General features: G+C 34.4%; 1 protein-coding gene across 1 annotated transcript; it reads left to right on the top strand.

Moving 5' to 3' along the window:
• The first annotated feature begins 989 nt into the window (after positions 1–989).
• Positions 990–3981, top strand: LOC138126752 (sialin-like). Its single transcript, XM_069042529.1, has 3 exons — positions 990–1078; positions 2496–3350; positions 3400–3981. Exons 1-3 carry the CDS (start codon positions 1054–1056, stop codon positions 3924–3926), a joined length of 1407 nt encoding a protein of 468 aa, XP_068898630.1. The 5' UTR covers positions 990–1053; the 3' UTR covers positions 3927–3981.
• The last annotated feature ends 8278 nt before the right edge of the window (positions 3982–12259 follow it).

Genomic DNA, 12259 nt, shown 5'->3' with positions numbered 1-12259 from the left:
TATTTTCGGCATGAGTCAAGTTCCAGGTGCCATGACAGGTTACCTAGTAACTAAACTAGTTGCTCTGTTGACCGAAGAAGATCAAAGTTTTCAACAATGGACGTACATGTTTTGGATTTTGGTAGGAGTAAATCTGTTTGCCACGGTGTATTTTGTCGTTTTTGGATCTGGAGAGGAACAGAATTGGAACAATAGAAGTAGGAAAGTGGAAATGGAAGAATTACGAAATGAGACGTCAAAAGATTAATCTTAAACTGAGGACCAACAAGGTGTTAAATTGTTAGCACCAAATAGTTTTTAAAATTGCACATAAAATAAATATTTTTTTGTAAAAATAAGAATAAGTTTTAAGTGAACATTCTACAACTTACGGCACATTCTTGAAACATTTTTTAAAATATACAGGCTGTTTGAAAATTGCTAGTACAAAAAAAACCTGGTAATTGGTGATGGTGAGTTGAAGTCATCGGCAAAAGAAAATTCTAATAAAAATCCTCTAGTTTTCGAGATAAAAATTACTAAAAATTGGGTTAAAATTGTTAGTGCACCACTGAGTTAAGGTATTTTAAAAAGACACTTCACGTTGTTAAGCAATAACGAAATAAAAAATTTGATGTTCTTAAACTGTCAATCTGTGGTTGCCAAGATCTTGCAAAAAAATATAAATTTTTCATATTGTTGTATAGTCCTTCATTATCACTACGATCATCACGCTTGGTTACCAAGGTTTAAAAAATATTGCCCCGCCTGAGGCGTAGAATATGCAGGAATAGGGTTACTTTATCCCTTTTGTTTTAAAAAATTAAAAATTGGTTTCTTGGATTTCTAAGGGCTTCCAGATGCCACAGTTTTTTTTTGTACTAGCAATTTTCAAACACCCTGTATATTGTACGTACAAGAACACCACATATAATTTAATGGCTAGGACTATGATAATATTTGTTATCTAACCTATTGTTATTCACTTTAATTTCATAGTGCGATGCAACTGAATAAATTAAAATGGAACGCATTTTATACTTAAGCTAGTAAAACAGCTTGCTGTACTCTATAATGCCTAACAGGAACTCTTTTTCTGGTAAGTTGTCCCTTTTATACAATGATGGCCCCATACAAATACTGACCGCGACCGACACTGCTTAACATCACTGTTCGAATGACGATAGCGTTTTCATAGTCGTACATCCGCTGCATTATTTTTTACTATTATTGTTACAATTTTCGTATCCCACCTCCACCCGGCGGCACGGCAATTTTGCCGGAGTACATACACTATTACGAATAATATTATCAAGTAATAGTGCAGTGCTTATCAACATAATTACCGGCGTCTCGCCTCCACATTTTGACTTTTTTGTGTTTTATGTTCTGTGTCAATGTCAAGGAATTTCCTCACGATATGACATGAGTATAATAATATACCTTTTTGAATTTCAACCACCAATATGTTCTCTAAGTCCAAAATTTTTAAATTTTTAAAAAGAGATTGCGATACTATTCCTGTTGCTGAAATTATGGGTGCGTTTTTTTGCAATCTTCTAGAAGTTGAAGATTCTTCCAAAAGAGAAACTTCTCACAGTCGCTAAATCAGACGTTTTTTTGCTGCATTGTCTTTGACAGTCCACAAACACACATACCTCCATTAGTAATAAGTGTTTACTTTTTTGCCATGAATAATAACAATAACACTATGATATTATACAACATGTTAAACAAAAGGCAACTGTGATTCTGCGCAGAGGATGTGGCTAAATGAACATTTTTGTCGTTTCGGTTGCACTATTTTGCACTTTGCAACCTTGCAACTTTCCTGCTTTCTCTGCCATCTAATTTGATGGCAGAAAAGAGAGATGCTCGGAGAGAATCTTCCGCGACCAATAAAACGACACTTCTGACAGAGGCAGATTCTTCCGTTGAGCAAAAAAACGCACCCTATAAATGGTAAAATCGAATTTTTTTCTAAACACCAAAGATTTCTCATAGCAACGGAGAGTTCTAAATATTTATTAATTTTTGTATTATATGTCTGTGTTATATTGTGTGAATTTGGAACAGCTTTATCTAAAAGATATGCTTGCTTTTGTTGTTTATTTAAAATAATGTCTGGTCTGTTATGCTGAATATGAATGTCAGTTAAAACTGTACGATCAAAATATAATTTGTAATTGTCATTTTCCAAACAACTTTCTGGTTTATAAATATAATGTGGTTGTGTATCTTTTAATAAGTTGAATTTAACTGCTAAATTCATGTGTATAATTTTTGCGAATATATCATGACGTTTTTTATATTCGCTTTGAGCCAAAACGGTGCAAGAAGAACTGATGTGTTCAATGGTTTCCCCTTCAGTTCCTCAAATCCTACATTTATCAATGATCGATTGTAAACCGCATATGTTATTGTTGTTCCATTTACGTTTACGTTGTTTATTCACAAAGTCCACTGTTCACTTTGAGTATGGATCTTTCACTTGGTTTTCGAAAAATAATTTCTAGAGTACTTTACGTGCAAGAGGATTCTGTCATGTATCGTCATCCTAACCTTCATGATCCACCACATGCTGCGTCTCAACATATCGATAGCCATCGTGGAAATGACCATCCACAACAACTCCAACGCCTCGGTTAAAGGTCCTCGGTACCACTGGAACGAGGAAGAGAAGAACGAAATCTTGGGTAGCTTCTTCTGGGGCTACTTCGTCATGCAGATCCCCGGAGGACGCCTTTCTGAAATCTTCGGCCCGAGAATCGTTTTAGGAACTGGTCTGTTGATTGCAGCGCTGCTGACCATCTTGACACCTGTCACTTGCAAGTGGGGTTTCTATTGGGTGGTACTGGCGAGATTTGCGCTGGGATTGTCGCTGGGGGTGCAGTGGCCGTCGATACCGCCATTGGCCGCCAAATGGGTCTCTTCCACGGATACTTCCAAGTTTATGGCGCACATGATGGGAAGTGCTTTGGGTGCTGCTTTGACCCTCCCGATGTGCGGACATTTGATAGCGCAGTTCGGCTGGCCAAGCGTCTTCTATGTCACCGGTACCCTCACACTGTTATGCACAATAGCATGGTTTTACCTTGCCTATGACTCACCAGAACAGCACCCGAGGATTAGCGACAAAGAAAGGGAAGCTTTGAAAGCCGAAGTAAATTACAACCAGATCGAAAAAAATAACAAATCACCACCTTGGGGGAAAATGTTTACTTCTGGACCGGTTTGGGCATTGATAGTGGGCAACAGTTTTTCGTCTTTTACTGTGTTCATTGCGCTATTTCAGATGCCCAGCTACATCAGTCAAGTGTTACACATGGACATCATGGTAAATGGGTGGCTTTCTGGTCTACCCCACATAGGTAACAACCCTCAAATATTTGTTTCCTTTGTAATTTTATTTTTCTTTAGTAAGATACACGTTTGCGGTTATCTGGTCGTATTTAGCTGACAAAGAGGTAAAAAAGGGGCGGTTTTCAAGAACCACCATTAGAAAAGCGTGCAACACCATTGCATTTTTGGGAGCGGCTTCATTCTTCACGATTCAAGCAATCTGGGGCTACAGTTGGATCGTATCAGTCATTGTTTTCACTGGCTCTTTTGCTCTGTTGAGTTTCACAACTCCTGGAATTTTGGCAAATTGCGTCGACATTGCTCCTGCCTACTCTGGGACTCTTCTGGCACTGAGCCACGTACCTGCCTGTGTGTTCGGATACTTTTCTACGAAAATAGTAGGTTTCTTTACGAAAGATGAGCAGAATTTTCAACAGTGGTCTTACATTTTTTGGATCGTTGTGGGAGTGTATCTGTTTGCGTCGATATTTTTTATTGTTTTTGGATCTGGTGAGGTGCAGAGCTGGCATCCGAAAATTGTGAAAGACGCAGAAATGAATCAGCTAAGAAATGAGCAAGACCAGCCGTTGACACCACCAAGTTAAATTATAATTCCTATGTATATCTTTTACATTTCATTTTGTACATTTTTGCTCTAGAGTAGCACGTGTAAACTTTATTGTAATTAAATTTTAATAAATAAATAATTTCCAACACTTCTGTGGAATCTTACAATACACGGTACGACTAGAACGAAGAAGAAAAACGACATTTTGGGTTACTTCTTCTAGGGCTACCTCCTCACGCAAATCCCAGGAGGTCGTCTTTATTGGAAATCAGAAGACAAAACGTATTGATTTATATTTTTCCTAAAAGATCTGTTCTGGAGACCATATTTCCAAAATCTTTGTTTCACACTTCTTGTGTTTCTTTCAAAGACTAATCAGTATCAATGAACATCAGTCAGATTTTCTTGCAACTTTGGCAATGTTCACAAAAGAAAGTATTCTTAAAATTGCCGAAAATCTCAATCTCAGAGCTCTTTCAGAAATTTTTCAGTTATTAAAAACACTTCTGCTTGTATTTTCATCATTAGGTGTCCTACTCCTAATCGTAGTTGTTCAACACCGAATTCGCGTTTTACATATTTCACATATTTCACATATTCCGTAGCTTCCAGAAGTTCCAGATGTCAAGAAGTCGGTTTGGAAGATTTCTATGACCACAGTTACCGAACGATGATACGATTTCGTGTCACGTCTGGTGCAAGGTAAACTTATCCTTCTGCTTATTTGGTAAAGAGCTTCTTCACAAAATTCATTGAGAATGTAAGTGATTAAAATACAAAAATGTTCACAATATTTAAAACGAGTTAATGACTTTCAGCTCTCCACAGTTCGAGCTGTGTGATTTTCACTTACACTCCCAGGATTTCCTCACTCTCCATCACATCTCCTAAATAAATCCGAACAGACTCTTCTTTTCCCTGAGGAATCTTTATACCGTACTAGCGAAACGTGAGATTTTCTTCTTCGCTTCATGCGGCTAACATATACGTATTTCCATTGATTTGTAAAGAATTGGACAACAAATATATCGTACAAAATATTAAGCTTTGAATAATTTTTTCTTTGTATAATTGACACAATGCAGTTTTACACTTATCAGGTGTAACATACTGCAACGTAGGAAATCAATTTTTTTCCGTACACACATGTTTTAGATCTCAGCTATCGCCTCGATCAAAAATCCCATGCCTAATACGGGAAAAAATTACATTTCCTAACTTATTGATTAACTAACTTGTTACCTTATTATACAGGGTGTTTCTGAAATATGTGTGTTAATTTTAACCAGTGGAAGAACGCGCCAAATCATGGAACTTTTCTCTATAACATTTTTACGAAAAAGCAATACAAATTTATTTAAAATTTGGAATAAATTAACCATCAAAGTGTATACCCGCCTGTGGGTAAAGGCGAAAATTTTCTGTTGTGATAGAAACAGAGTTTGTTAAAAAATTCCTTTGTTATAGAAAAAAATAAATAATCAAAATTTAGATTCTCATGGTTAAAACAAATAGAAACTAGTTAATCACACAAAACGATTCGTTTGGTAAAAATTGTGGGGCAAAAAATCTTGGAATACTTTTATGATTTTTACAAAATGTTGTAGAGAAAAGTTTCATAAATTGGCGAGTTCTTTCACTGGTTAAAATTAACACATGTATTTCAGAAACACCCTGTATAAGCAAAATGTTTCAGAATTAATTACTATAAAATGTAAATTATATCCGTATCGATTTGAGACTTGGGAACAATTTTTTATTGTATCGAGAACTTTTTAAATTTTTCTCCCTTAATTAAATATTATCTATAATTTTAGAAAATTCAGTTTTAGGGGAAAAGAACCTGGAACTCAGTTCATAAGAAAAAATTAAACACTAAAAGACCAATCCAAAATATTTTTTCTTCAACTTTGCAAAAAATATTTTTATGATGGTTATTTCCTTCATGTGTTTAGCAACCAATTGCGTGACAAATATTGACCAATCAAAACGAGAAAACAAAAAATAACCCGATAAAATTTCTCTAAAATGCACATGTGCAATAATCTGATTAAAAATGTCGGTACCTGATTTTTTTTTAAATTAGGTATTTTGAATAAAAAGGATTGGAAATAATGCGTTTGGTTTCATTCTATTCCGGAAATAATCAGCCGTATACCCCTCGTGCAAAATTTTAATATCGGCAATTTTTTTGCTAATGAACTCAAACATCCATATTATTCGGTCAGAAGACCAATTATTATCATTTATGGATGTTTTCCTTCATTAGCAAAAAAATTTCCGATAAAAAATTTGCACTTGGGATATAATAAGTGATAAATAAAAATAAGACATCTTAGCCCGAAAGCGTCAGGTTCCGTCTAAGTAACACCTGAAAAAAGTACTCAACAAATCAAATTCAAACATTTATTTTTTAGTCTGTAAAACGCGTAAAGCTGCAAAGTTGATTTCTTTTGACTTCCAATGTCGACAGTCGTTATCGTAGACCTCCATCAGTAAACCACAATTTATTCCCCAGTTTGCCGTTCAGTAACCTCCCACCCACCAAAAGAGCTTTTTAAATATCGTCGTGCTTTCTAATTCTTTTAAAAAACACTCAATAACAGCTGTCTCGCCGTCTGCAGTCTTTTTCATCGCCAATTCATTCGGAAACCTTCGAGAGAAAGAAAAATATCGGATGGCCTTTTCCATGTAAAGTTTCCTGTTTGTCATTTTGTTCTAGCAAATTAAAAGAGAGAGAATTAATTGTCCTCTTAAAACATTTCTTGAATTCCATTTTTTCTTTGAACATTTTAAAAACAACTAAAACAGTCAATAAATATTAGTTTTATATGTACGAGGTTTTTCTTAGCTCAATCATACACATATGTATACTTGCTATATACAGTCGTTTTATTGGTTGCCTACCTCTTGCAAAATCTATTATACATCAATTAATTATTAATGTTAACGAAATCAGACCTCCTTAATAAACACTAATAAAATAATATAGAATGAAAACTGCAAAATGGCAGGTGTCAAATTTACAAAACCAGAAGAGACGGGAAATCTATACGTGCACTATTAATCACAGCCAACTAAGACGTAAGAAACATTTCCAGTAACTTTAACACTTTGAAGGCAACTATCGTGATTTCACGAATGAGAAACTGTTCTTCTCTAAATTTAAGTCTGCCAGTTAATGAGAAACAGTCAGATGCTTTTTTTACACGAAGGAGTAAAGTTTAATAAGTAGGTACAAGTTATGCAAACAGGATGTATCCAAAATTCTTTTTGTCGACTGTTAACCAACGCATTATTATTTATAATAGTGGTTGCAGTCTGTATAGCGAGTAGGCTCCAACTAAAATTCGAGCGTTACGTCGTGATAATGTATTCAGCATTAAAAACCTCCCTCATAAGCAGGGCGTATTACGATCCCTTGGAGTACCGTTCCGTGCATACAGTACACAAATTCCTCGCTTCCGCGTAATTTATCGACAATTCAGAATTTCTCAGGCGATTTTTTCCGGAAGCTTTCATCTCCTCCGGCAAATTTTAATCACGCAAAGTGTCAATTACGGCGCAAATTTTATATACGGTTAAGTCCGGACCTTTCCGCAAGAATATCAATTAGAGATCGACTCGTTGCCCGCCACAACTATAATTCTTTGTTAATGTGGATGCGGGGGTTCCCAGGTGAAGTGTCGCTCGCTACGACCACTCGACAAGGTAATTAGGTTGAAACATGAAGTGTGAGTTAGATGTTTACCCTGTTCGTTTTGTGTTCCTCTGCTTGAGTTTGTTAATTCGCGTATAATTGCTGCGGCTGTTATTTAAACCGGTGACACGGCCTTTCTAATTACTGAACCGTTTAAATTCGCAGACTCTATGTTTTATTAACTCCAACTGTAAACGAGGACTGCAAGAAAAATAACTTTCCGGCGATTTTACGATACCTGCGCCAAGTTCCGGTGCACTTGCACACCTCATGGTTATATATCTTGGCTGAAAGAGGAACTTTGCTCCCATTGTTTCTCGGGATATAAAGTCCACCTGCAACAAAATAAAACGACCAATACGAGCTCGACGGACTCGTAAGTACAACTTTAATTAGTGAAATCTAAGTTTTATAAATTTTTCTTACAGAAATTATCACACTCCGTCTATTGTCGTTCCATATTTTGTTGTAGGTACTCTCTTTTGGGTCATTTGACATATTTAAATCCAATGCTGTTTTAAAAAAATCAATGAAGGGCTTTGATTCTTCTGTCGAGAAATCTATATTAAAAAATCCACTTAAAATCTGACTGTTTCTCGGCTCCCCCGGACTCACTCGAGTGATCCTTTCACCTCGGAGCGTGTGACGTGACGCGTGACGCCTGACGGTGAAACTAATTCACTGCCCCAGAATAATGTCGTGGTGTGCCTAAAGAACTTTACACTTCTACAAATCTACTCCCCTGTCAATACTTTAATCGTTAACTCTTTCTGAATTAATTTTTCCATTTAAGAGCCCTTTCATGGGAGGTTTATGTCGACGTCGTTATGTCAGATACGTTATCCAATAAAATTATCTAAGGGCAATACATTTCATCTAACTGAGTTTGTTTGGAGAACTCGATGGTGCTTTAAGCACGATTATTTATTTTTGTTTTTAAAATTTTCAAATTACAGCTGGTAAAGTTAGATCAAAGCTAAAAGTCTTCAAATAAAACTATAAGATATCCTCGAACAACGTAATTTGTTTTAAGTTGCCCTCTGACAGATAAACCGACGTAAAAGTAGTTTACAAACAAAAATAAAACTCAATTTTGTCTACGAAAACTTTGTTAGAAATATTTTAAAGAAAATGTCATTTGGTCTTCCTGTGGTGCACTCAAAGCGATTTATTAGTCGTCAGTTTTGCTAACAAAAACAAAATGAAACATTTTATCTACTTTGCATTACTAATGGGCTCATTATTATATCGAAAACAGTTGTAATAATGAATCGTATTATTAAACTGTTTTTGGTAACTTTTAGCTTTGTTATATTGGCAACATCAGCCTTCACGTCAGGCGTCAAGGTAAAGTGTAAAGCTACGAAGTTCATTTAGTAAATATAACCTTACATTTTTGTGAAAAATGTCTGTTACCAACTCCCGTAAAAGTCCCCAGTCTAATATGAAAACGTGAGGAACCGAAATTTCAGGGATTAGTAAAGCAAGGTAGATAAAATTGTGTATTACACTAGTTTAATAAGACACTCGCTACGCTCGTCGTGCTTTAAACACACTCGTGTGATAATACAGCGTCTTATTAAACTCGTATAATAATATACTATTTCGCTTGTGATTTAATATATTTTATTAAAAACTAAATTATCTTGATATTAGGAGAAGGTTAATGTGGGTGCAATAAAAATAAGTCCTCTTTGTACACCAAAACAAAAACGAGAATGTATCAAATTCGTCTGTAACTGATGCAAGTTAGAAACAAACAAAATAAATGTTTGAAACTTGAAATTACAAAGCTTTTGCGTTAGTTTGACAGAATAAATTATGTTTTATTATTCTTTACTAACAAATATTGGGAACTGTAAATTTTCTACTTTGTATAAAAACACGAACCTCAAAGCTCTGTCGTGAACAATTGACCTATTTAGAAATCTAAAATCTCTGCTTGGCTTGTTTTCTCTTCCTATCAACTTCGTTCGATCATCAGTAACTTTATATTTGTCTAAGTAATAAGCTGAGCACAACAGCTTGGATTTGGAATAAACGAACGATAAACTCGTGATAGCTTTTATCATTTGGACTTGTGTTAAATTGATTGATTTATTTTATTTTTCCTTCGGACAACTGTTTTCTTTATGTTTCAGAAAAAATCGTTTTCCTCGAATCGTGTAGCATCTAATATAAATAAAAAAGTTCGTTGGAAAAACAATTTCCTTGTCCTTCAGGCTTAAATTTATTACAATGTATCTGGTGAAAGCTGATTACGTTAAAATGACTTTTATTAAAAAATCGCAACAGAAATTTTCATTTTCGAGCTACGGTATGTTTAATATAATACATTTTAATCATAATGGAGTCATTTCCTGTGGTTATTTCGGGAAAGTTCATTTCATTTAAGTTGTCACCTGTCACTTGCCAAACTTTTCACACAAAAACCTTAATCTACACACGCTTCAACTTGCCCTATACGTACACATTGTTAAAGAAACTCCCTGAAGCGTAATCTTTAAAAAAGTTTAATAAAAATACGACCATGATAAATTCCATAATTTTTGACTGTTTACTGTGGGATTATAAATTCTGAAATAGTCGTGTATTTAGTTTTTATTTTGTGTTAAGAAAAGTGCTTTAGCTGACTTGACAATCACATTTTTGATATTTTAAAAAACAAAAAATTCTTCAACCAATTGAAATCCAGAAACTGACCCTTAAAAATGTTTTCCAAGTATTAATTTTTGTAATTTTCCTTTGACTTTCTTAGGATTTATAAAAAAGTACCAAATAATGAATTCTGAATTCCCAGAACAGATTTAGTACAGATTGTAATAAAAATATAAAAATCCCTATGTGAAACTCATATCATAAATACTCCTGTTTCTGGATAAGTTGAAATTAAATTCGTAATGAAAATTATTAAATTCATATCCACAAGGCAAGTAAATCATTTCTGGCAACAGAAAATATTTCTTCAGAGCTGAGTATTTTAAGCGAAATAATAACAACTTTATTTGTCACATTTTCGCGGAGAATTTATATATTTCGCAAATGATCGAATGGATTGACAAACTCTTTAAAGTTTAAAATGGGAATGAGTTTTTCAACTTCTTACACCCTTAAAAATTTGAGAACATAAGGATATCCGACAAGCAAGCAACGACGAAGAATTATAAATTGATTGTGAAAGTTAAAATTTTTCAACTCAACGTAATGGCTATTGACAGTTTTTCATCCCCTGTTAAATCCATTATTATTTATGGATGACAAGAAATAATAAAGAGAATTTTATTATATCAGATCTTTTTACTAATCTTTCATGTATTTGCTTCAACTCCTGTCCCATAAATACTAAAACGTGGAAAAAAGAAATAAAAGCTCCCCCCATTAGAAATTAATATGAAATACTTGTAGCTTTAAGTATTTTTAAACATTGGTCAATCAGAGTACTGTGAATACTTAATAGTAATATCTAGTTATTTACATTAGAGTACGGTAGGAACATTTTACACCGTGAAAACGAGGTTTCAGGAACGAGGCGAAGCCGAGTGCCTGATTTTTTGGAGCGCCAAATAGCCAGATTACCTATCCTCCTTACAAATTAATTTGACCTGTCGCACCGCTTTTCGAAAAATTGAGGTCAAGTGCCACGAAACACGTTTTGTATATGTTGGGTCACCCTGTATACGGAATGTTTTTAAAATTACTATTTCTTGGAAATTCTGAAAGCTTTAACTTTCAGCACATCTATTTATTGAGTGCAATGAAAGAACTCTAGTTGTAAACATTGTAGGAAGTTTATAAGTTGAGTAAATTCTTAAAGAAAATGAGAAGTCGTAAAGTTGCAGCAAGTTTCGATAAGTTTAAATGATTTAAATTTTATTGATTAAAATGTATTGCTGCAATAAAATTTTACGCTTTTCCATTACTCAAGCAAATTGAATTTCTCTGCTTTATATTTTTTTCTGAAACTAAATGAAAAACATATTTTTAATTATAAATGAACTCTCAAAACTCAGTCCATGTACTGCAGTAAAATAACTCTTGATTCGGCAGTTATGAACAATTCCTAGAAAATTTCTTCTAACTAGCTGAAGTTTGGTGTATGCTTTCACTTTGTAGCTAGAAGTTATAAGGAAGAATGTTGTAGAAAATAATTAAATTTTAGATGCTGCAATTATAATAATGGAGAAAGTTATGAACTAAACAATAGCAACATTTTATATTCGTAAGAATGTGTAATTTACCGGCTTTATTGCCAAACGCGACGTCGCTGGTGGGTGATTTTTTGCGAAAATGTCAAAGAAACGTCAACGATGTGCTGTTGTTAACCTAGAAAACAACTTTTCGATTTCGGGAAAATTTACAGACGTTGCCTGTAATTGTAAGCAACAATTATTCCAGAATAAGTGGTAAAATGGTTTTACCATTTTTATAGAGGTAGGCAACCAATAAAACGATTGTGCATAGCAAGTACACATATGCGTATGAGTCGATCTAAGAAAATCTTTTCAATAAAACAAAAAATGAGGTACCTAGCACTCTTGCTTTGTTGAGCACTCAGTATTATCTAACAGCTTGTGTAAATTTACTCTTTTCTCACGACATCACAATACTGTACTACTTAGGCCAGAATGACAGGAACAAGCTCGACACATTGATTCTTTGTCCACATTCGA

The sequence above is a fragment of the Tenebrio molitor genome, chromosome 3, assembly GCF_963966145.1.
Source record: "Tenebrio molitor chromosome 3, icTenMoli1.1, whole genome shotgun sequence".
NCBI lineage: Eukaryota > Metazoa > Arthropoda > Insecta > Coleoptera > Tenebrionidae > Tenebrio > Tenebrio molitor.
The sequence above is the reverse complement of the archived record's forward strand: the minus strand, read 5'-3'. Positions and strand labels throughout refer to the sequence as shown.